General features: G+C 47.0%; 1 protein-coding gene across 6 annotated transcripts in view; it reads right to left on the bottom strand.

Annotated features, from left to right (window-relative positions):
- The window catches only part of QRICH1 (glutamine rich 1), a 308,643-nt gene that overhangs the window by 50,869 nt on the left and 232,481 nt on the right, over positions 1-25,293 (bottom strand). For all 6 annotated transcript variants that reach the window (XM_085624337.1, XM_085624341.1, XM_085624340.1 and 3 more), the window contains one exon: positions 16,774-16,925. In XM_085624337.1, the coding sequence (XP_085480463.1) occupies positions 16,774-16,925 (152 nt within the window). The remainder of the gene's footprint in view (positions 1-16,773; positions 16,926-25,293) is intronic.

The raw sequence follows: 25,293 nt of genomic DNA, 5'->3' as shown, positions 1-25,293 counted from the left end.
AGATACAGAAAGTGATGACCATGCTTTACAGTAATTCTGAGAGCTGCAGCTGCTACAGGCGCCGGGGAGGAGGGAGGGCGATATGAATGTCAGCAGCCCTATATGCCAAGAACAGATGCATACTGGTAAGTAGCATATTCAGTTCGAGGCATGTGGGCTGCTGAATTCATATCTGTGCATAGAATATATAGCAGTGCCCTCTTATTAGCGGCGGCTACCAGTGCCAGCTGCAGCGGTCTGAAAAAGAGTTTTGAGAACAGCCTGTCCTACAGCTGCCTGCTGTTTTGATTGCACATCTACACAATAGTGTGTGGTAAATGTATGTGTAGTGGACCAGGTGGCTGCTCTACATATATCATGCAAAGGAATGTTTCCTAGGAAAGCCATGGAGGCCCCTAACTTACGTGTTGAGTGGGCTCGTGGGGGAATCGTTAAAGTGCGTTTAGCCTTTTGATAGCAAATTTGAATACATTTAACGATCCATCTGGCTATACCTGCTTTGGAGATAGCGTTACCTTTGTAGTGTGGGGCAAAGGCAACGAAAAATTGTTTTGTTTTCCTAAAGGGTTTGGTCCTGTCGATATAATACATGAGGGCCCTTTTTACATCTAGTGTATGGAGTGCCCTTTCTGCGACAGTCTGTGGGTTTTGAAAGAAAACAGGCAGTTCAATAGTTTGATTCATGTGGAACTGCGATACCACCTTGGGCATGAATTTGGGGTTGGTACGTAGTACGACCCTGTTGGCGTGAACCTGTATAAATGGCTCTTGGACGGTTAGTGCCTGGAGTTCACTAACTCTTCGTAAAGAAGTTATCGCTACTAGGAAAGCTACTTTCAAGGTAAGGAATTGAATCTCGCATGAGTGTAGAGGTTCAAAGGGTGGACCCATCAGGCGTGTTAGGACCAAGTTGAGGTTCCACATTGGGGCTGGTGGGTGGCTAGGTGGAATGACTCGTTTGAGTCCTTCCAAGAATGCTTTGATGGCAGGCACTCTGAATAGAGAGAGGTGCTGCCTGGTTTGTAGATAGGCTGATATTGCGGTCAAATGGACACGTATAGAGGTGTACGCCAGATTGCATCGGTATAGGTGTAATAGGTAACAAATAATGTTTTGGATGGATGCGTCTAGCGGGTTAATGTCATTATTATTGCAATAAATGACGAACCTTTTCCATTTGGCTGCATAGCAAGCTCTGGTAGTGGGTCTCCTGGCCTCCTTAATGATGTCCATACAGTCAGGTGGCAGGTTTAGGTAGCCAAACTCTAGGACTTCAGGAGCCAGATTGCCAGGTTCAGCTGTTGCGGATCTGGGTGCTGAATCTCTCCATGGTTCTGCATCAAATGCTCGGGTTTGACCCGCAGCCTTTGATGCGGCACCACGGAAAGTTCGAGAAAGGTGGTGTACCACGGCTGGCGTGCCCACGTTGGAGCAACCAGGACGAGTGTCAGTGAGTGTTGTGTGAGTTTGCGTGCCACCAGCGGTATCAGTGGTGCTGGGGGAAAAGCGTACGCAAATCTGCCGGACCAGTTCATCCATATCGCATTGCCCTGCGACTGCGGATGTGGGAACCTGGCGGCAAAGCTTTGGCATTTTGCATTTTCGCTTGTGGCGAATAGGTCTATCTCCGGATTACCCCACTGCTGGAAGTACGGTTGGAGTACTGATGGGTGTAACTCCCACTCGTGCATCTGGTGGCTGTGTCTGCTGAGCAGATCCGCCATCTGGTTGTCCTTGCCGGGGGAGGTGTTCTGCCATGAGGAACATGTTCCTCTGAATGGCCCACTTCCACATGCTCTGAGCCAGATGAGACAACTGTGGAGAGTGTGTTCCTCACTGCTTCTGTATGTAGTACATGGCAGTCATGTTGTCCGTCCGGATCAACACGACTTTGTTGCACAAGTGTACTTTGAATGCTTTCATAGCGAGGAAGATTGCCATCAGCTCTAGAAGGTTGATGTGCATCTTCTTTTGTTGTTGTGTCCATAGTCCCTGCACTGTGTAATGGAGTACATGAGCTCCCCATCCCTGGAGAGACGCGTCCGCCGTCAGTATTATCTGTGGGACAGGCTCTTGGAACGGTCGGCCCTTGCAAAGGTTTTGTGGATTCCACCAATGCAGAGAGTTGTATGCCCGACCGCTCACCAACACTAGGTCTTTTAGTTGTCCTTGAGCCTGATTCCATTGACGTGCTAAGCACTCCTGAAGCGGGCGCATATGTAGTCTCGCGTGTGGGACTATGAAAATGCAGGAGGCCATCATGCTCATCAACTGCATGAACACTCGCGCGGGAAGGGAGTGTTGTGGTTTGAACTTGGAAATCAGCATTTGCATGCTGTTGATTCTCACTAAATTTGGCTGAGCTGTGGCCGCCAGAGTGTCTATAGTCGCACCTAGGTACTGTTGTACGTGTGCGGGCTGGAGATGGGATTTTGGGTAATTTAGTGAGAACCCCAGACTGTGAAGGAGGTGAATGGTGCGGGACATGTGGCTGGCACATTGCTGGGCTGACTTCGCTTGAACGAGCCAGTCGTCCAGGTAAGGGTAGACGTGTATGTGCTGCCTCCGTAGATGTGCCGCCACCGTAGCTAGGCACTTTGTGAACACCCTGGGTGCTGTTGTCACGCCGAAGGGAAGGACTTTGAATTGGTAGTGCTGCCCTTGAACAGTGAACCTGAGGTATTTCTTGTGTGAGGGGTGAATGGGTATGTGGAAATACGCATCCTTGAGGTCCAGTGTGGCCAGAAAGTCTCCCTGCTTGAGCAGCGGGAGGACTTGCTGTAGAGTGAGCATGTGAAAATGCTCGGAAAGAATGTACTGGTTCAGGGGTCTCAGGTCTAATATAGGTCTGAGTGACCCCGTCCTTTTTCGGTATTAAAAAGTACAGGGAGTACACCCCCGTACCTCGTTCGTGGACGGGTACGACCTCTATTGCGCCTTTTAGTAACATACTTTGCACCTCCTGCTGTAAGAGCGTTAAGTGCTCCGAGGACATAGGACGGTTTTTTGGAGGTATTGTGGGTGGAGTCGAGGTTAATTCTAGGCAGTAACCGTATTTGACAATATCTTTGACCCACCTGTCCGTGGTGATGGAGTTCGACGTGGACAGGAACCTTTGTAGCCTTCCCCCGACAGGTGTTATGTGGTCGGGAGGAAGGGAGAGGGCGTCACTGCTTGTTCTTGGGGGAGGACCTGGTGTTGCCGTAGCCGCGTCCTCTGCCCTTTGTGCTGGAGCCACGATAACCACCCCGGGTGTTTTTATCGTAGGTGCTTTGTGTGTTGCCCTTGTTGTATGTTTGCTGTGACCCCTGTCCTCTACCTGCTCCTCTATTTCCGGGGCGACGAAAGGAGCCGTTCCGAAAGGACTGCGTTTGTAGGGCCCCCATGGACTTTGCAGTGTCTGTGTCCTTTTTTATTTTCTCTAGGGTGGTGTCAACCTCCGTCCCGAATAAGTAGTCGGGGTTGACAGGTTGGTTGAGGATGTTGTTTTGTACCTCCGGTTTGAATCCGGAGATTCGCAACCAGGCGTGTCGTCGCAACATGACACTAGTGTTTATGGCTCTGGCAGCTGTATCCGCGGCATCCAGTGCACACTTAATGGAAGCATTTGTGAGCAGTTGTCTCTCCTGATGAGGATCTCTGCACCGTCTTTGAATTGGTCAGGGAGATGTTGGAGTAGTTGTTCTAGTGTATCGTAGTGCGCTCGATCGTAGCGAGCGAGGAGCGCCTGAGTGTTGGCAATGCGCCATATGTTAGCTGCCTGGGCGGCAACCCGTTTGCCGGAGGTCTCTAGCACCTTGGACTCTTTGTCCGGGGGAGGAGCATCACCTGTTGTTTGCGAGTGTGCCCTCTTGCGAGCATTCGCAACTACAATGGAGTCCAGAGGTAACTGGCCTTTAATGTAAGTAGGGTCCCCAGGCGCCGATCTGTACTTCTTGTCGATCCTGGGGTTTATCACTCTTGCCCTAGTGGGTTCCTTGAAGATGTCCTTTGCTGGTTTGAGGACACCCTTCAACATGGGCAGAGTCTTTACATGTCGTTCTGAGGATGCGAAAGTATCCATAAGAAAGTCGTCCTCGACGATGTCAGAGTGAAGTTGCACCCCATGATTGGCTGCAGCACGTTCAATTAGAGCGTTGAACGCGGCAGTGTCCTCTGTGGGAGATGTTTTTGCTCCATAGAGTTGCGGGTCCTGTGCATATAGAGGTGCACCTGAGTCTACAGGGACATCCCAAGCTTGATCAGGGTCCTGTTGGCCTTCAAGGTCCATGTCTCCGGGGTAGGGGACTTGGTCACTTATGTAGTCCTCCAAAGCCTCCGTGTCGGAGTGTGTGGGAGAGAAGGACTGTGGATCCCGGTAGGGGGAATGGAGAGGTTCATAAAGAACTGGTTCTGAAGCCACTGGCAGCTTTCTTTTAAGCGGGATCCGGAAGGAGTCCAAAGCTGGCTCCGAAGTTATTCTCCGTTTGTGGATTATCATCCTGCCGGTGTCGGCGTCGATGAGATGTGATGGAGACGTCTCCGCAGGAGAGCGTTCGGCAGGAGTAATCGTGGTGTGGGTGACCCGTGTCCTGATTTGGAATAGTTTTGGGGCCGTGGATGGTGGTAGGCCAAAAGTATTGTTGGCTGGTGCCGAAGAGGCTGTTGGAGCTTTTATCGGCTCGGAGCCCGACGTGTCCTGAAGGATCGTTTTGGTTTTGGCGCGTTGCGTCGCAACGGGTCGCACCTGGAGCACCATCGATTCCTTCGCGCCGACCGGTTCAGTAGAGGTGGGCGTGGATTTTTTCGGCGCCGGTGAGACATCGAGTCGAGGGGCGGTAATGGCCGTCGACGTCTTCGATGAGTGTGGCTTTGGTGGTGCAGTTTGACCTTTGGGGTCGGAGCCGATTGCGTCGGTGCCAGGAGCCGAGTAGGTTTGGTGGCACCGAAGGTCTTTTTCCTCCTGTCGACTCCGACGTCGGCCGCTTCAAGCTCGGCACCGAAGTCTCGTTTGGTGCGCTCGGTGCCGACGGGTTTTACTGGCGTCGAAGGGGTGGTGGGCCTCGATCCGACCAGCGCTGGTTTCGGTTTCAGTTGAACCAATACAGCTTTTGGTTTCGGTTTCGAAGAAGGTAAACCAGCCGGTTTGGGCATTAATGGCTGCCGCTGAATGTCCGAGGCCGGGCCCGAGGGCGGGGCCGAAGAACTGCGGGATAGGTCTTGGGTAAGGCCCGAAGGCGATCCCTCGACCGGAGCCATAGACTGTTGCACTGGTATTTCCACAGTCTGTACGGGTAGGCCTTGCTCGTCACCGGAGCTACTCTCTTCGGCCCCTAAGGCCTCATTGTAGTCTCCTACCTCGGTGTCGTCTTCATCTCTGCGAAAGAGTGTTTCGTCGGCGTCTTCCGATCCGGAGTCATGTTCGGAAGCGGGACTGGAGGGTAGGTTCTCCACTTCTTCGACATCTTCGGTCTCGGCGCTGAAGATGTCGGCCGGGGCCGGTGCCGCTTGCTGCGCCTCGAGTCTCGCCGCTCGTCGATTCCGGAGAGTCTTCTTGGATCGAAATCGGGCACAGGCCATGCATGTAGATTCGTCGTGATCCGGTGAAAGGCATTTGTTGCACACCGGATGGACGTCGATGTGGGGATATTTCGCATTGCATACAGGACACCGCTTGAATGGTGTCCTCGATTCCATCGTCGATGTCGTGTCGATGGTCGGGTAAGATGCGAAAAAGTTGGTTCTGGAAGTTAGTAAACTAACAAAGATACTATCGATACCGATCGGGAACAGTACCAACGCGAACTAAAGGCCTTTTGGCCTGGAAAAAGTTTTTCCTAACTTGAGTCAAGATAAGCACATCCGAACCCAATGGCGGAAAAAAACAATCGGAGGATGGAGAGGATGCCCATGCGCACTGTAGTCCAGGGGAGGAGTCACCTATCCCAGGATACTTCGAAGACTCTTCCAGGACAACAACGTGCAAACATCCGGACCCAACACTAGGCGGCGATCTATGCACAGATATGAATTCAGCAGCCCACATGCCTCGAACACAAATAACTGCATTGCGGGTTCCAAAAAACCTGGGACTAAAATCAATAAATGTCTTGATGGTGCACTGTGATGCAACGTCTCAAAGATTGCCGCTGTAGAAGTAGGTGGTGTTCGAATAGAATGTTAAATTTTACTGCATCCCTAACTAATCCGTCATTCAAGGAAGTCATCAATAGGCGATATTCTTGCAAGAGGATAATCAGATCAAGTCACTGAAAAGTCCCAGATAGAGGAATGGATCTGAACTATAATACAAGTCCAAAGAGGAGTGAGCAAGTTTCACTGGACTAATGAGAACTTGACCTCTCACTATGGCATCAAGGGCACCTTGAAAGAGAACAAAACCTGCCAGGATATCTAGAGCCCAATTGAAGGAAGCTGGCTCTTTATGTGCTATGCCAAAATGAGATATATTGTGAAAAGAGTCCCGGGGTTCTCTTATAAGTGGACAAGGGCTTGCTATGGCAATGTCAAGGTGTTCTTCTAAGGGATAGTGTGGTCGAGCAGCTTTAGGCTGATCACAGAGGAGTGCAAGACATCTAAAAATACACATACTAGTCAACAAATGACAAATCAATAAGGAGATCCACAGCAATTTATAAAACGAACACGTATCTTTATACATATTTAGGCACCGGAAGCAATTAGTTCAGGGAAGCATGTTTTCAAATAGAAATTCTTTTCAGTTAAAAAAATTCGACACCAAGTGCAATTTTTAGAAGCTGCAATGTTATCATATGGGAGGAAAAGTCAATGCGGCATTCAGGTACAGTACAGCGACTTATAGGGCTAATCTCTAGGAGTTAAGGTGAGTGGTGGGCAAGGTCCAAGGCAGCCCCATCAAAACACCACCAGCTGCACTAGGTTGGCCAGGTGCAAAACAGTGTTGGGTGCCCAATGTTACTCTATGGGAATCGGACTTCACGTAAAGATGCTGCAGGCTCGGACTGGGAAGCCAGTCAGGCTGAACCAATGGGGGGGCTCAGGCCTCCTGATACTCGGGGATGTAGGGACACCTTTTGTCTTCTTCTCCACAGCCCAGGGGTGACAGGTGCAGCTGTATCTTTAGCCGTCATGTTTTCCTTACTGTGAGCAGTTGCGATAGAGGGGCTTGCGTGCAGAGACTGCAGGAAACGGATAGTTCACTCGGGACGAAACCACAGTAGGCGCAGTCTTTGGAGGGTTGGGGGACCACAATGACACTGTTGGCCCACTTCAACACAGGCTTGGAGCAACAGGTGCAATGGTGTCTTCAGGTGTCAGGTTTCTGCAGTCACGAAGTCCTCACAGGAGTCTTTGGATGCCTGCAGGTTGCAGGGAAGCAGGTCTGCTACTTCTTGGGAGGTCGTGGTTCCTGGGTGAAGTGCTGGCAGGTCTCCCTGGCTTAGGGGACTAAGCATCTGCAGGACAAGTCGTCTTTTGTCACAATTGTTGAAGTCAGCAGGCAGGACGGCAGGGATGGCACCAGGTCAGTTGCTGGGTCTTCAGTTCTTGCAGGATGCAACTTTTCACATCCTTCTTTGTCTTTAAGATCAGCAGGATCTGATTTCCTGGTGCCAAGGGCTCCCCAAAACACTGAATTTAGAGGCGTTAGGGGAATGTAGGGTGGTAGCCAGCGCTGGCTACTGACCCTTGGGGTGACTACGCCTCCTATATGACCACTTCCTGTGAGAAGTGGGCCTAACCCTGTCCCAGAGATTCCCAAGTGTGCCAACAAGGATGACCACTTCTGAAAAGCTATACCCACATCACGTTAGGCCACCTTAGGGGTGGTACTAGCCTGGGGGTGGGCACGCCTACCTGACTTGCAAATTCAGGAGGAGAGCAATTCGCATTTCAAAGGTGGTAGCTCTTTCAAGCTCGCCGGCCTAGGAGTGCTAACCTGTCGGTGTAGTTTTGCAGCTTTAAGACTTTCTGGATTCACTATACTGTGCATTATTCCGCCATCTAGTGGTTGGGTTCAGAATCGTAGTATTTCTTCTCTTTTTTTTTCGTGGCCCAGGTGGGCGTCGACATCTCACCACTCGGTGTCCTTCGTGACGTTGACACGCTTCCGGTGGAAGCTCCCACCTTTGGTCGCCATCTTCAGATTCTTTTTTCTGGTCTGGTGTTATCTTTATTTTTTTTTTGATCCATTTAGTTATGATCGCAACTTTATCCTCCTTTCCTCCGGTCTCATCTATCTGTCGGAGAAGGGTGGGATCCCTTGTGAATCCAGAAAGTTTAAGCTGCAAAACTACACCGAAAGGTAAGAAACTATACGTTTTGCAGCGTGAACCTTTCTGGATTCACTATGCTATGCAGAGACTTAGTAGCGGTTTGTCCTTATTGTGGTGGTTGGGTGGAAGAGTAGCACTGGTTACTGAAAATGTGTTGTAAGACTTTCTGTCCCACTTGCGCTTCCTTATTCATTTTAATATCCACACAGTAGTGCTTAGTGAATGTATGCACTGAAGACCATGTTGCAGCTTTGGCAAATGTCTTGAACAGGTGTGTTTGCTAGAAATGCAATTGTTGCTCCTTCCTTCCTTGTAGAGTGAGCTTGAGTTGCTCGTTGTAACTGTTGTCCTGCCTGCTTGTGGCAGAGTTGGATTGTTTGCGCAATGCACCGTGCAATGGTGTTTTTGGTGACTGGCCGTCCCAAAAAACTGCTGGCAAAGGATACAAAGAACTGTTTTGTTTTCCTGCACTCCTTTGTCCTTTCTATATAGTGCATGACAGCCCTTCTGGCGTCTAGTGTGTGTAGCGCCCTTTCTGTGCTTGTAGTAGGTTTTTGGAAAAGAAACTCGATATTTGGATTGTTTGGTTAATGTGGAATCGAGACACCACCCTTGGCATGAACTGTGGGTCCGTTCTCATTACAATCTGGTCGCTGTGTATTTGTAGGTAGGGTTCTTGGAGCGTTAGCGCTTGCAATTCACTTACACTTCGTTGCGACACGATAGCCATTAAGAAGGCTGTCTTTAGTGTGAGCATTTGCATTGTCGCCTTGTGGAAAGGTTCAAAGGGCACCTTCATCAATTGAGTTAGCACCACATTGAGGTTCCATGTCGGGGCGATCCTTTTAGCTTCCTCTAGAAATCTTTTCACAACTTGGGAGGTGAACAAACGCTTCCCTGTCTCTCCCCTAGGGGAAGCTACCATCGCCGCTAAGGGCACCCTTAGGGATGTGCAGCTTAGTTTGCTTTGTAGCAGGTGTATTAAGTATTTTAGTACTGTGGATTCCCTTGTGATCTTCCGTTTCTTCTTGATGCACCATTGGGAGAATCTTTTCCATTTCGGCATGTAGCACTTTCTTGTCGTCTGTCTCCTCGCCTCTCTGTGTACTGCCATAGTACTTGCTGGGAGTTTTAGGTGAGCAATTTCTAGGTCTTCAGGAGCCATGCTGCAAGGCTGAGGCTCTCTGGCTCTGGGTGCAGTACCTTTCCGTTCTACATTGTTAACAGGTCCCTTCTTCTTAGGAATCTGTGTACTGGTTCTTGTGCCATTTCCACTATCTGTGAGAACCAGGACTGTCTGGCCCACTGAAGTACTATCATTATTAGTGTCATGTTGCTGATCCTACATTTGTTGAGTACCCTGTGTATCAGTGGTATCGGGGGAAAAGCGTATGCAAATGTCTTTGACCAACTCATCTGTGGCGCATTCCCTTGCGACCGATGGTCTGGTTGTCTGGATGCGAAGTGTTGGCATTTTGCATTCTGGTGTGTTGCAAATAAGTCTATTTGCGGTGTTCCCTACCTTTGTAATATTCTTTCTACTTCCTGCTGGTTGATCTCCAATTCACGCGATGCGGACGTTTACCTTCTGAGTCGGTCTGCTTCCACATTGTCCTTCCCTGGTAGATGTATTGCTAATAGGTCTATCTTCAGTGGAATGGCCCATGTCCGTATCTCCTGTGCCAGGTTTAATAGTGCTACTGAGTGTGTTCCTCCTTGCTTGTTGATGTAGAACATGATCGTGGTGTTGTCTGTTTGGATCAACACCCTGTTTCCGTACAGCTCTTTTTGAAAGGCTTTTAAGGCTAGGAACACTGCTTTTAGTTCCAGGTAATTGATGTGCTTGACCGCATCCTGTTTCGACCATAGCCCCCTCACCTTGAGCTTATTCATGTGCATGCCCCACACCAGCTGGGAGGCGTCCGTCGTGATGGTCACTGTTGGAGTTGGTTGCGTGATTGGTTTTCCCTGCGATATGTTTTGTTCATTCCACCGCGCTATTTCCTGATGCACTGCGTGTGTGATAACCCCTAGGTCTTCCCAACTCCCAGTTGCCTGTGACCATTGCTGCTGTATCCATTCCTGGAAGGGCCTTATGTGTAGTCAAATATTTTGGACTAGGTGAATGCACGACACCATCATTCCCATCAGCTTGCTCACCGTCCTCACCGTCAGAACTTGCCCCTTGCGGTACTGACGTGTCTCCTTCAGTATCGCCGATGTTCTCTTCCCGTTGGGGAACACTTTGGCCTGTATGGTGTCGATCTCTGCCCCTAAGAATATCTTGATTTGTTCTGGCTCTGTTGACGATTTCTCCCAATGGATTGAGAAACCTAGTCTTGTCAGTGTTAGTATGACCTGCTGGGTGTCTAGTCTGCATTGGTCGTACGAACTTGCCTTTACAAGCCAGTTGTCGAGATAGGGGTATACGTGTATTCCTTGCCTTCGTCGGTGTGCCGCGACAGCTGCCAGGCATTTTGTAAACACCCTTGGTGCTGATTTCAGTCCAAACGCCAGTACTGTGAACTGGTAGTGGCTTTGGTTGATCACAAACCTTAGTAGGCACTTGTGTTTGTCGTTGATGGGGATGTGTAGGTATGCATGCTTAAAATCTATAGTAGCCATGAAGTCCCCTTGTTGTATTTGTGGTACTACCTCTTGTAGGGAAGTCATCTTGAATCTGAGTTCTTATGAATTTGTTCAGGAACCTTAGATCTAGGATAGGTCTTAGTGTTTCGTCCACCTTTGACATCAGGAAATAAGTTTTTCTTTGGTTTTGCGGCACTTCCTCTATTGCCTCCTTGCTGAGCAGTTCTTGCGCCTCTAATTGTAGGAGCGAGAGCTCCTTCGCTGAGTGTGCCTTGCTTTTTGGTTTTCTGTTTGGAGGTTGTTTCTCCAACTCTAAACAGTATCCGTATTGTATGATGTTTAGTATCCATTTGTCCGATGTGACCTTTCTCCATTCCTGGATGAAGTCTCTTATTCTCCCCCCTACCGGTGTTGAGTGTTCGAGATATTGTTTGTCGTTGAACGTTCGGCTGCAGTTTTTCTTTACATTTTTCCGCCCACCCCGAGGTGTTGCTAGGGTGGGGGACTGTTTCATGGAGGAGTCACTTGGTTGAGGGCTATTAGCCTCCTCTTCGCGCTTGTCCTCATCCGTTTCAGCGCCCTCGAAAGGACTGTCCCCAGGGTTGGTACTGCCAGTTCTGCTGCTGCTGCTGGCCTTGGTTGTTCCCTTTGTAGCCTTGCTGGAACGTTTGGTGCGATGTGGTCGGCACGTTGCCTCCATTTCTACCACCTCGCCTTCTTGTGGGTGTGGCTCGTCTCATTCCCCTGAACTGCAAAGCTCCCATGGACCTTGCTGTTTCGTTGTCCTTCTTGAGCTGCGTCAACTTGTCGTCAACTGGCGTGTCGAACAGTTGCTCGCCATTAGGTGTATTTAGGATGTTGCTTTGCACCTCTGGCTTGAATCCCGAAGTTCTGAGCCATGCGTGTCTTCTCTTGGTCACTCCTATCATCATTAGCCTGCTCGATGTTTCTGCAGCATCCAATGCAGATTTTAGGCAAGTGTTTGCCATGTTCTTTCCTTCTTCTACCAAGTGAGGTGCTCTTTGTTGGTACTGGCCTGGCAGATGCTTTAGGAGCTGCCCCACTTCATCCCAGTGTTGGTATGCGTGCCTGTTGATCAGGGCATTGGAGTTTGCGATGCGCCAATGTATTACCGCATTTCTCTCCACCTTTCTCCATGTGAGATCCATCCTTCTACTCTCCTTGTCTGGAGGTGGTCCGGCGTTAGTGGGGACATTAGCCCTCTTCCTAGCCGTTGCTGCAATTATGGAGTCGGCTGGCACTGACCCTTGGATGTATGCCGGGTCCTTTGAAGAAGGTTTGCACTTCTCAGTTCTAGGGGACACAGCTTAGCATACTGCTGGCTCCTTAAAGGCCTCTCTTCCCTGATTCAGCACACTACTGAGCATGGGCAGGAATTGGCTCCTAGTTTGTTGCGGCAGTAGAGTTTCCAGGAGGAAATCTGCCTTGGGCTTCTCTTCCTCCATTTTCACTCCATACGCCTGTGCAGCCGTATGTACGACCAAGTTGTAGACTCCTATGTCGTCTGGCGGCGAGGGCCTCGAAGGTAGGTAGCTACGCCTTCTTCTGGTGATTCGGCGTCCAGATCTAGCCATTCCATGTCTTGTGCCTCAGAGGACGTCGAGTCCCGGTAGGATTGCAGATCTTCATCGCCTTCTCCCTCGAAATAGTAGTCTTCATCTCCCTGTTCCTCGACTGGTTTGGGGGTCTTTGGCGGTTCGGCGTTTTCCTCGTCTCTTTCGGCTTCGAGCGCGGGTTTCGGCAGGATGGTGCATTGGCTCATCTTCTCGAAGTCCTTTTATCTTTGCAGGAGGCTTGCCATTTCGGCCTCAAGCCTCTTTTTCCTCTCCATCTCGGCGGCATGTTCGGCGTCGAGGGTTGGAACGCTTCTCTTTGGGGCTGTTTACGTCGATGACGGCCCTTCTTTCCTCAGCGCCAAGGTGTCCTTTTCGAGGGCCACCTTTGACGATCTTTGTTTTTCAAGGGTTTTTCCCGATTGGGAGTCCTTTTCGAAGGATCCGCCCGGCTGACTGTCCCTGGTAGCTCTTGCCTTAGTCGAGTTTTTCGGCGGCAGAGCTCCTTTCGAGGACTTAGCTTCACATCTAAGAGTGTCGCTCGGGGCTTTAGCTTCACCCTTTCGAGTGTCACTCGAGTGTTTAGGGGTCGACGACTCCCTTACCTCCTTCGAAGTCATCTTATGAGCCTCGATGACCGTGCAGTCCTCCGGTCCTTCGGCGATGTTGTCCTCCTCTCCACTGGAGAGACCCAAGTCTCGAAGCGATGGAGGTGGCCCCTGTCCCTGCATGTTGTGGTTCGCCCTTCTTTGCCTCTCCCTTACTTCGAGGGTCTTGGGTGTAAACGCAGAGCACGCGTTGCAGTCTTCGCAGCTGTGGTCGAGCGGCTGGCAGAGGTTGCAGACTGGGTGCTGATCCTTCTGGGCGTACTTGTGGTGGCAATTGGTGCAAAACTTGAAAGACGTTTTGTCCATCCCTGCGCTCAGGGAGCCCCCTGTGAGCGCATTCTCCGTCTAGGTTTTGGTTGTGAACCTTCTCCCTCGTCGCTCCTGTTACCTGGTCTGTAGTCCGGTGTAGCTTAAAATCTTGACTTTCGTCGATTTTCTGCGTTTTTCCTTGATTCCTCTTCCAAAACTCTGGCACTCTTCGGCAACGATCCAGACCAAACGATGGAAAAAAGAATCTGAAGATGGCAACCAAAGGTTAGAGCTTCCGCCGGAAGCGCGTCGAAGTCACGAAGGACATCAAATGGTGGGATGTCAACGCCAACCTGGGCCACGAAAAAAAAAAAAAGAAGAAGAAATACTACGATTCCGGACCCAACCACTAGATGGCGGAATAATGCACAGCATAGTGAATGCAGAAAGATTCACCCTGCAAAAGTTTTATTTCTGACCTCCTGAGAGCCTAGCCCCTCACCCTGGGAGGATACAAATCAGTCTTGGGTGGCAGAGATCAGTCAGCCAACACACCAGCAGCTGGTAGGTTTTCAGGTGACACCTCTAAGGTGCCCTCTGTGTGCATGTGTCCACAAATCCACCCACTGGAATCAGGGTGGATTTGTGAATATGAAATGTTTGATACCAAACATCCCTATTTTCAGTGAAGCCATCATGTAGCTGGGAAACTTGTTTTCACCATTGTCCAGCACATGTTCTAAAATGGCTTTCCGGTTCACTTGTACTGGCAGTATTGGAACTGACCAGTACAGGGGCCTATCTGCTCATGCACATGGAACATTAATCCAAGTAATTAAGTAAGGATGACTTACAAATACTACATACAGTGGTAGGGGACATAGCACACAGGGATGAGTGTCGGGTAGTGTTTTTCACTCTTGCCTGCACCCAAACATGCATCCACACATGAGTTTGGTGAGGGGGCCTTTAGGGTGGCACAAACTGTGCTGCAACCCTTGGGGGGACCCGCTTGAGCACCTCGGGCCCTATGTAGGCACCAGGGGAACCATTTACTAGGGACTTGTAGAGGGTGCTAAAGGTATTGCCAACTGGGGGAACAAGTGTATATTTTTGGGAAAGAGATCTTGCACTGGGAACCTGCTTAGCAGAAACCCAGTGCACTTCCTGTCAAAATCACATGTACCAAGCAAAAAGTGGGTGTGACCATGTTAGAAAGGGATACTTTCCTACAGTGATCTTCTCCTTTTTCATTTACTTTTTCATTTAGTTTCCTTAGGAGCTTAGGAACTAAGGGGAAGTCTCTTTAGCATGGGGAGAGCCCAGAGGACGAATGCAAAACTTCTCCTCGCTCCTCAGAATGTCTTGAAGCTGCTGCCTGAAGTCTCTCTCCTGATGCCGTGCAGCCTGATCTTCTGCCTGTCCTTCTGGGACCTCCTGGACATTATATGACAGAGTCCATAGTCTTGAGGGTGGTGACCCTCTGGTAACCAGGGTGGTGATCCTCTGGTAACCAATGAGGTCAAGGGGGTCTGATTTGTCTTACTTCGTGCCACAGGCAGGGATTTCACAAAAGGTGAAGGCATACCCATTGGAAAAATAAAAGCTTCGGAAAACCGGTTGAATCCCTCCTAGTCCTAAAAGTCGACAAATGAGGTGGTTTTAACAAGTTTTCCAAAGGGTTTTTCAGGATTATTAAAATAAAATAAAAAACACGAAGGAAGGCAGTGCTCCCGGATCCTGTTGCCATGAGCCAGAATACAGAACTGACCCGTCACCTCCATTGCATGATGGGGTGGAGGGGGCACAGGAGGAAAGGTGAGGCCCCTAAAGACACTGTGCCAGTTTTATGGCTTTAGTTTATGCAGCCTGCCCGCTAGCACTGCCCTGCATTTCCTTAGGTTTCCTTTCCGAAAAAAGGTATGTCAATACTTAAATGTAGTGGCTATTTTTTCTATATTTGGAGACATTTCAAAGAAGAAAAATCTGGTAGTTTCTAGCCTTTGTCAGGTTGCAAAAAATTGTTTTTACCTATCTGCACTTCTTTCAACAATAGGGACCTGCACATACATATATGCGTACATTTACAAAGCACTCTTCCTTTAAATTTATAAACAATCAAATCAACATTATAAACACAGAATAGTGGGTGAGATGACTTCAGATAATCTCACTGAATACCTAACAAAATGAAATTAACCGGCTGGAACATTGAATGTATTCAGGGACTCTTGAGAAGCCTGCTTACAATGAAGTTCTTGCCTTTTTAACCACATTGCCTGAAAGTTTTGCTTCACAAGAACAACTAAAAAGAAATTTTGAATTCAGTACCTTACTGTAAACCCATTTAAAAAAAATCGAATTAGAGTTATAATAATAATAAAAAATTAAAAGATATAATATTTTTTTAAAGAACATTTTAAAAATGTATTTTGGATGAAATAGAATTAGAGTTATAATAATAAAAAATGTAAAAATATATATTGTTTAAAGAAAATTAAAAAAATGTATTTTGGATGAAATATTTCTTTCTGCAAAAAACGTTCTGGAAATGCACATAGAAGAAAACAGGCTATGTTTATGAATTTAATGCAGATATTCATGTTAGATAACAAACAAATAACGTTCTTTCATCTAAGTCAGGGAGAATGATTTGATAAACGATAGCTCATTAACTAACAATCCAAGTTTTCCATCAGGGGTATCTTTCTGGAATTCATGGAGATTTCTATATGATTAGATGCTCTCGCGAGAAATGTTCTGATGGCCCTGATTTAAGAGAGCTGGAATTAGTCAAACACTTTGACAATCATTTATCACAGTGACTTCAATATCAGAAGAGAAAACAGGGCTCGCTGCAAAATCTATTTCCATGATTAGATTCACACCCATTTGTCCCTAATCTCAAACTGTACCCCCACTTCCAAAGTCAAGAGATTAGGTTATTGTATTCTTACGTTTACGACTATCACATATAATCCCATAACAATTAAGTAAAACGTGTTATCTTACAATGTTGCTTCTTTTTTAAATTCACATAAGTAGAAACGGATGTAGCTGGATTCTGTCTTGGCACACCCTGATAAAATGAACGGCTTAGCACCGTAGTTCATTCTGGGATAGATGAGGTCTATGAGTCAAATTCACGTATGTAAAGGGTGATGCTTACATGCACTATTCCCAACTCTATTTTTGGGAAGAACTGTAGTGGGGGTTTCAGCCAGATTTACTATATATAGTGTTTGCATTTAATTCAAATTGGTTCCCTCATTCTTTTAAAGAGAAAAGATGGATAGTGTGGCCTTCTATAGGCATGTCTCTTTCAAGAGATCATTATCATTAACTAAAACCTTACCTATTAAAATGTGTTCTGGGATCCTGCATAAAGGTATAGATACCTCAGACTTTAAATATAATACAGAAGGTCCAGAAGGACAACCGATTGTGATATTAGTGTCGGAAGCAACAATGAAGCAAACGTATCAAAGACATCCTTACCTTTCTGACCAGCTTGATGGATTCCCAAAGCCTTCAGATACCGGATACTTGTACTCTTGTCCTTTGGATTGGAAGGACTCTTTTTCGTCTGCCGCAGGACCTTTGAAAAAGCCAGTTTCATGTGTTGCTCTACTGTTTTCAACTGGAAATACCTGAAAGGAAAAATAAACAGATTTATATGAATAAACACACTAATTAGTTTGGTGTATTCTTTTGCTGTCTAAAATGAACACAGCAGAAAAGCAATTAGAGTTTATTTTTATGGTCTGTACCAAATAGAATATCCATATAACCCAGGACAAGTTGGACTTTGTATTGTAGTCCTCTGAAAAAGTTAAACACTGAATAAAGCCTAACTCTACATGTTGCAAAGTGACCCCTTTTTGGGTTGTCACGCCGTTTTTTTAGGGGTCTTAGCTGCTGGTAATCTTAAACTCCAACACTGGGACACTGCCATCTAGTGCCCAGTGCATGTGCTCTCGCCACTAAAACATGTGGAAATTGATGTAAAACCTGTTTGGTATATTTATCTACTTATAAGGCTATAGTAATGTGTGTAAGGGAGCTAACCACTTGATGAGGACACTTAGAAATATCAAGCCATTCCTTCCACAAAAGGACTTCAAGCAGGTGGTACAAGCATTGGTCCTGCCGAGGCTAGACTACGACAGCGCTACGCACTGTGGCCTTCCCAAATACACTCTGGCTCCACTAAGGGCATCACTGAACGCTGCGGCCAGACAGGTCACAGGTACCAAACGAAATGAGCACATATCCCCAATCCTGAAATCTCTTAAATGCTTGCCATACGAAGCTCGAATTCAGTTAAAGATTGCCGTTCTGACGCACAAAGCCCTATATTTCAAAACTCCCAGGTACTTGGCACAAAAACTTGAATTATCCTGTGGGGGAGAGCCTCAAGAAGCGCTATCACTATCCTCCTGAAACCACCCATCCTTAGGAAAAAGAGATCCTGGCTCTGAGCCTTCTCTGGTGCTGCCTCAAGGATATGGAACTCTCTCCCACCTGAAGTACGCAGAATCTCTTCAACATCTGCTTTCAAACTGGAAGCCACAAGATTCCTAATAAACACATTTTTACCTTAATCTGGGCTAGAATCAACTGCTCGAAATCATTGATCCTACATCCATTGTACCTTCATGTGATGCTGCTCTTCTGTACTGCATTGTGTGCCCACCTTGTAGCCTGCTATTTTCCTGCTTATTGTATCTCTCTCCTGGATTCATTTGTCTGGAAATCAAGCGATCATTCAGGTTCTGTATTTTTACTTGATGTCGATATTGGATCTATGCTCTTCTTTACCGCATGGTTTGCCCCCCTTCGGAGCCTGCTATATACCTGTTTTTTGCACTACTCTCTCGGATTCATTTGTCTGGGAATTATTCGATTATTCCTGCTTTGTATTCTTACTTGATGTTTGATATTGGATTTATGTCCTTCCTACCATTCTTTGTAAAGCGCTCGGATATCCTTCACGATCTTGTTTGCGCTATATAAAACTTTATAAATGAATAAAAAACAGTATATGGAGCAGAAGTACACCCATGGCATGGTAAGTTATATGCCACTTGTGGGCTGCAGCATTTATTGTGCCATCCCCTAGAGGGTTTGTGACAACACAGCGTACCCTGTGTAGTCTGACTGCTGTATCTTGAAGCCTGCTGCACAGCCCTGCCAAAAATTACTCTTTTGACAGGTTTGAAAACCAGATTTTAAGTATTAAATAAGTCACTCCTAAGCGCACCTTACTGTCCAAAAGTGGAACATGTGTGACATTACAAATGTCATGTTCCCATAGTGACTAGGTCCAAAACGACCTTATCACTGGTCAGGCTGCAGCGGTCACATAGAAATGTTAAAGTATATACTCCCTCAGTTAAATCGTAACACACTGGTCACATTCAGCTGATAAGTCAGGAGAAAATTTGACTTCTTTGGAGGGAAGAACCAAGTGAGACAGAACCTCAGATTTAGAAGGAAACTTAAGTTAAAAGTTACCCAAGTTTCAAATTGATGATGCACAAATTTTCTGTGCGGTTAAAGCACTCTATAAGAAACACTGCAAGAATGTTCCTCGACGATTTTTGAAACACTAGAACATTTGACATATTTCCATCCTCTAATATCACTGGTCCAGGCCTGTTAGAGACTGCAATGCAGTAATACTTATCTCCATCCACCTCAAAAGTTACAATAATAAAAAGATTCCAGCCTCCAGGGCAAAATGAGCGATTCTTGAAAGGAGAATCGCGACCAGATTCTATCATTGAAACTGAGTTAAGGTGCTTTCCTAATTTGTCGTCTGCTCAGTTTCCACTAGATGAAGAAAATCACAGAATGGATGCATCGGCCAAATAATATGATGTATATCCAACCATTAACTTAAAGAAAGAAAATTTCTATGGCACAAGTGTATAGATATGATAGGACCATTTTGCTGACTGCATTCCTAGCAAAGTGAGACACAATATTCTAGATGTGGTGAACAACGGAAAGGATTAGTCCAATCACATAATTAGTGAATCAGTTAAGATTGTTGACCTATCAGCATATGGCTGTTAGCACGCATTGTGTAGGAGGTTCTCTAGACATTGACTGAGGTCTAAGACTTGCTCTATAGTTAAAGATCCAGAATATTCTATTAGGTTACCATGTAGATAACAATATGTACAGACAAAGGAGGAAGCAGAAAGGCTAAATGCCATGTTTTGAGAAATGCAGGAATTCTACAGGCTGTCAGATCGCATTGTTCTCACTTTCACCAAGTAACTTCAACATCAAGAGAAAGAACTTATCAGTTCTGCACAGGTACTTCATCTAGAACTAGGCATCACAGGTACTTCTGCCAACGCACTATGAGCTATTGTTTACTGAAGCTTTTGCGTGAAAGAGGTCTACCAAATACCCTCGGTGATGCTGTAAAATCTGAACTCAAAGGTAGTTTGTGTAAGACTTCTGCGTTGTCAAAAAACTTGCCACTAGCTTAGAATTGTTTTAATTTGAAATATGGCTATTTTTGTTAACTGGACAACCATAACACAGGTAAAGATTTTAAAATGGAGTATCAACACATTTAGCTAGTCGAATGACAGAGCCTATTAAATGGGCAAGCAATAAGAAAATGTATCAAGCTCCAAACTGACAGTTTATCACTAAAAGTGAATATGAGCAGATTGTATAGGTCGAATAGGAAAGACCCAAATTGCCCACTCTGCTTGTTTCTTCTACACAGGACCTTAATCATGTAGACCAGCTCACTCATGTTTCCTAACAAATATGTTCTCACAGAATAATATCACTAACGCTTATGATGCCCACAAATGTATTCATGTCCCTCAAACCCAGACTGCTATAGCTAAATTATTTTAAAAAAATTCAATGTCTTATTTAAGTGCCCTTTCTTTTTTTAAATTATTTTTATTAAACTGTTGCTCAGTATACAAGAAGCAGAACTACAGATTATCGGCTATCGAAGGGACTTCACCTCAAAACAAATGATCATAGTCATGACTATCACAGTGAAACAGAGATAAACATTATACAGACATAAGTGTTTCTGCACACAAGAATGGATTTCTTGAATCTCAGGGTTCTAAAGAGTGGAGCCTCTCCCCCACCCTATACCTCAGATGCCTCTCTGTATTTGCACCAATTGTCCCAGACTAACACCCATTTCTTTCGGCAGCCCGACTCGGATAGACCGCCTGCTCTGTTCTGACACCAGTCTACATCCGCCTCTCTGCCTGCAACCTGCAGGGTTCTCTCTGTCCCCAAGGCTCAGGCAATATTTCCTAATCCATATTTTTTGATAATTAGGTCATGCCTCATCTCTGGATAAACACAAAATAAGCCACTTCGCAGACAAAGGCCCTTCTTGTCTAGTGACCCTAAACATACATCGAAGTACCCTATTCCAAAATCGTTGGATTTCCGGGCACTCCCGGAGTATGTGATAAAATGATCCCACTTCCCCGCATCCCCTAATGCAGACAGCACTATAGAGCTTTCCCAGGCGATGAAGTGTCCTTGAATAATAAGACTTGCGGAGTAATTGGATAAGGCAGAACCGGGCTCGTATTGCCAGTTCTCTGGGGCTTTGCATAGCTCTGACCCACTAGTGATCCTCAAGAGGACCTAGGTCTCCCTCCCACTTGTTTAGGTCTCGCCTAGCGTTGCAGCGCGCAAGCGCTGCATGCACTGCGAGACATATTGTGGATGAGGAGATTTCAGAAGGGGACTTGAAGACTGCCCCTCATTTTCAATGGCTGGCGTCATCGTTTATGTAAAACAGTGGCCTCCGATTGAAACTGAGGCGTTTTGGTTTCCGCCCTTTCTCCTTTTCGTCCCGCCTGGATCGTCTGCTTTTCGGCTGTCGAGAAGCAATTTCTTATCTTTAAGAGGCGTGTACTGCCAGATCATGTTTCCGGCAGCTTGTTTTCAATTACTCACAATTACGTCACTGCCTCTATTTCTAGTTTTCCCCCTCCCTCCTCGTGATAGGAGCCCTCACATTGAGCACAAACGCAGCTGTGGATTTGTTAGTGCACGAGAGAGTGCCGAGACACTGAGTAAGATGCTTCATACATTGGAATTCCTGTCGGTACTCACACAGAAGTTTGTGCAGCAAATTAAATTTAGCTTCATACTCAGAATCGTGGTCTTAGAGTTGTATTCCCGCAGAGAAGTCACTGCCCAGCTATGATGGGCATGGAAATGAGGTGCAGATTGAAGGCAAGCGAGCGTCCAATCCGAAAAAGAATGAAAAATTACCCCAAACGCTGAAAATGGCCTTGCCCATGGTGGGTAGGGGAATGGTAAACAGGGTGTGCGCTCAGGGTTTGACATAAGCAACTAGCAATTTGTGACAGCGCTAATAGCTCCCAGAAGCTACACCGTGCCACGCGAACAGTGAAAGGAGCTGAATGTAAAAGAAACTCAGTGCCTGTTTAGAGAACGAGTCCCCACGCATGGCGAGTGAAAAGACGACAAGACATCATAAGCCATTGAGCCAACAAGCCTGGGGCCGCTGCCATCAAACCCTGGCACCCTCCCGGCAGGCACTGGCTCCGGTCCAGCACTTCACTGATTCCCACGCGGCCAGCATGATGCCAGCACGCGGGAAGAACGCCTTGGTGCCAGGGATCAACTGGCCCACATTGACAACAGAAGGTGGGCATCGGTGCCGCTTTCCGATAAGTGCACCTAATTACACTGTCAGGAGGCAAACGGGGCGCGCTCATTACGTGATCATGTGAGTGTTTTGTTAAGGTGAAATCCACGCGGGTCGTTTCCCCTATTTCTTGGCATCTGATCAGTGCCCAACTACACCTGTGTTTTGTTTCCATCTTGAACCACTTCCAGCAACCAAGAGCGCCAGTGACCTATCACCCGGAGCTATTTCTGCACCAGGATTTATCAGGGTTGTTTCTGAACAATGCTTGGTTTGTTGTGGCTGTTTCCGTTCTACGGCTGGTGGTTAATTGCCGTTTTTTTCACAATAGGCACAACGGGCTTCTGTTGCACAGCCAACAGATACACAGAAGTTTGTCTTGACAATGGTTGGTCAGCACAGCTGTTTCTGCACACCGATTGGTTAATCGTAGCTGTTTGGGAACAACTGCTCACGGGACACCCGCAGGTAGTTCAGCAGAACAATCGTTCCCCCACAGGTGTTTAAGCACAACGTCTTTGCCCAGCAACTTTTGAAGAAGACATCATGGCTCCTTGTGGTAAACAAGCATTTACAATGCCATAGGTCTTTGCGGGGGTCAACAGGGGGTAAAAGACATTATCATTTACTGCGCCAATAGCTCTAAATTATGCAAATGCGAGACCTATTGCATTTCCAATGCTTGTTATTAAGTGCACTTTCGTACAAGAAACCTTCGCAATGATTACCTTGATTCTATAAGCTATGTTTCTACATAAATATTAATGTCCAAGAAAAAAATCCATTTATGCATCTAAAAGTCATAATATGATCTTCAACATCATTTTTGAATTGTTTCACATTTGAAACTATATTGCTTTTTTACATGATAATTACTGTTCCGTATTCGTCAAATAAATCATTATTGCTTACTTGCTGTCAACTCTGGTAGGAAAACCTCTTCAATCCAATAGGCAATGACCCCCTAGCACCCCCCTCACCATTACCCACCCATCAGAGACAGGACACCCACACACCTAAAAGAGCAGGCAAAACAAAAAAATAAGCAAACAAAACTACAACTGAGTGACCTTTATTGTAAAAGATGGCTATTCTCCCAAATCTAAGCATATTCTTTCACAGGTAACACAAGTTTCATCCAACCACTCTCATAGGGTTTTACTCTCAAGCATGTTAAAGAACAAGTATTGAAAATGCAATAGGTCTCGCCTTTGATTAAGTTAAAGCCATTTGTGTTGCTAATGGTATTGTATAGCAAAGCAAATGGCTTTAACTTAATAAAAGGCGAGACCTATTTCAGTACTAAAACGCACTAGAACACATAACACAAGCTGCTCTCTCGTAGGAGAAAACTTTGTCTATCACCAATTGACCCATAGTTTTCAAACTCTGTACAATAAGCACAACAGCCGCCGGCTAGCGCTTTATGAAACACATTTACTCTTGAAGCGCTACAGCCGCTGTCTAGCCCCCTTTGAAGCACATTCACAGTCACGTCATCCTAGCTGCAGCAGTCATCGCCTGCACCCCGCGATGCCATTTCCTTCATCATGTCTGAAATCCCTAGGAGAGAAGCCCCGAGGAGAGCAGCAAAAGGTGGCGGCCGTTTAATCGAAGCCTCGCATGCGGACGGCGGTGAACCGAAAGGTGGAGAGCGGAGATACGCAGCGGGCCTTCTCGGGGTTGTCAGAGGGCGATCAGAGCACAGAGTCCAGATCGCACCCTCGGAAAATGGATAGGACTACAACTGCAAGCGGTGCAGCGTGGCACCCAGCGCGCACACCACAGGGTTTCTCACCGCCACCACCACGGCTGCTCCCTCCTTCTCTCCACTATCGGTTGGAAGCCCACATGATAACAATTCTGCAGACACTAAGGAGACTCCCTGGCGGGTTTGCTAAGGAATAAAGGACCAAAATCTTACCAGAATTGATAAACTGCTCGAAAATTGCCCTGATCGCATACAATTGTCCCAATTATTTCTGAAGTAGAGACAATTATGCCAGTGGTTTCTGACTGCCAAAATCCACGACTGAGTTCTATAGGGAGAGAAAAAATAAATTATCCCACATATCTTAGAGCTGGATAACAATCGTATTTTGGGATGGGTACACCGTTTCAAAGCAGTCTTTCTCAGCATGGATGCCCCCCAGGAGGGGGTGTTGTGCTACTGCCTTCCCACTCTAGGGCAGGGAGGCCGTGGCAGGGGGCTACACGGCATCTCCATCGCTCCCTTGAGCTAAGACACGTGGGTGCCCTAGAGATAGCCCTCTGGCGTTTGTCCCGCTCTGTTCGCCAGTTCTAGATCAGTGCAGTTTTTGGCATGGCCCCATAGAGCTCATACTCTCCTCCCATGAGCAACGGATGTGTTGGTGCCCTGGCACCGAAAAGACGTGAACTCTTAGGGAGGGAGGGAGGCACAGCTCCCCGATGCCAGGCCGTTCAGGCGGCAATGACTGGACCGCACAGGAAGTGACCTGGAAACCCAGCCGAGTAAGAGGTGTTTACTAGAGAGTGGGTGGAAGGGGCCGGGGGGGGGGGTTGGAGTAAGTTGGGGCGAGGCACGATACTGTCAGCCCAGGTTTTAAGTCACTAAGGGATTGGAGGGAACAAGCCAGAAGTTGGTTCATTGGAAACTTGAAGCGTAAGGGAGAAGCTCGGGAGTTGTGTGCGCGCGCTAAAAGGAAATAAATGCTGCTATGTGAAGCAGCACTAATCGCCGACAGATAAGGGGTGGTTTAGTAGGGGCGGGGGGAGAAGCCTTCCGTTTAAAACGCGTGGCGAGCGCATCTAAATAAAACAAGCTCGACCCAGCCGGCCTGCGCTCACAATGACAAAAAAAGAGTGCGTTCCAACTTATGAAGGAGACTGTCTCACGCCGCAAGTGAGAGATCCAATCCCGGTAGGCGGGGCCAAAAGAAGACAAGGCGGCAACAAGGAGGGACTAAAAAGCCTCCTTTACAATTAGAAGCCAGCGTTTTGCATGGAAGATGACGCTGCCCAATTAAAAAGATGGGCGGGGCTTCAACTCCACCTCCGAGAGCTTCGGAATCTGTATTGATTCCAAGAAGCTCTTGAATGCCGAGAGCAGCGCATGCGCGCTGCTTTCGCCAGCCGAGACCAAAAAAGTAACGGAGAGCATACAAGTAAACACAGAAACAGACATACTTCAAATACCTCTTGTCAGGAAGAATTATAAAGTATAGACTCACTCAGGATTTAAGAATAGCAAACAAATGAGTAAAAGGAAGTTTATAATGCTGGTTACAAACTAGATATTTCCATAGGTCCGTCAAGGGGACGAGAAGTTATATTATGTTAAATTATTA

Source organism: Triturus cristatus, chromosome 9, assembly GCF_964204655.1.
Source record: "Triturus cristatus chromosome 9, aTriCri1.1, whole genome shotgun sequence".
Lineage (NCBI taxonomy): Eukaryota > Metazoa > Chordata > Amphibia > Caudata > Salamandridae > Triturus > Triturus cristatus.
The sequence above is the reverse complement of the archived record's forward strand: the minus strand, read 5'-3'. Positions and strand labels throughout refer to the sequence as shown.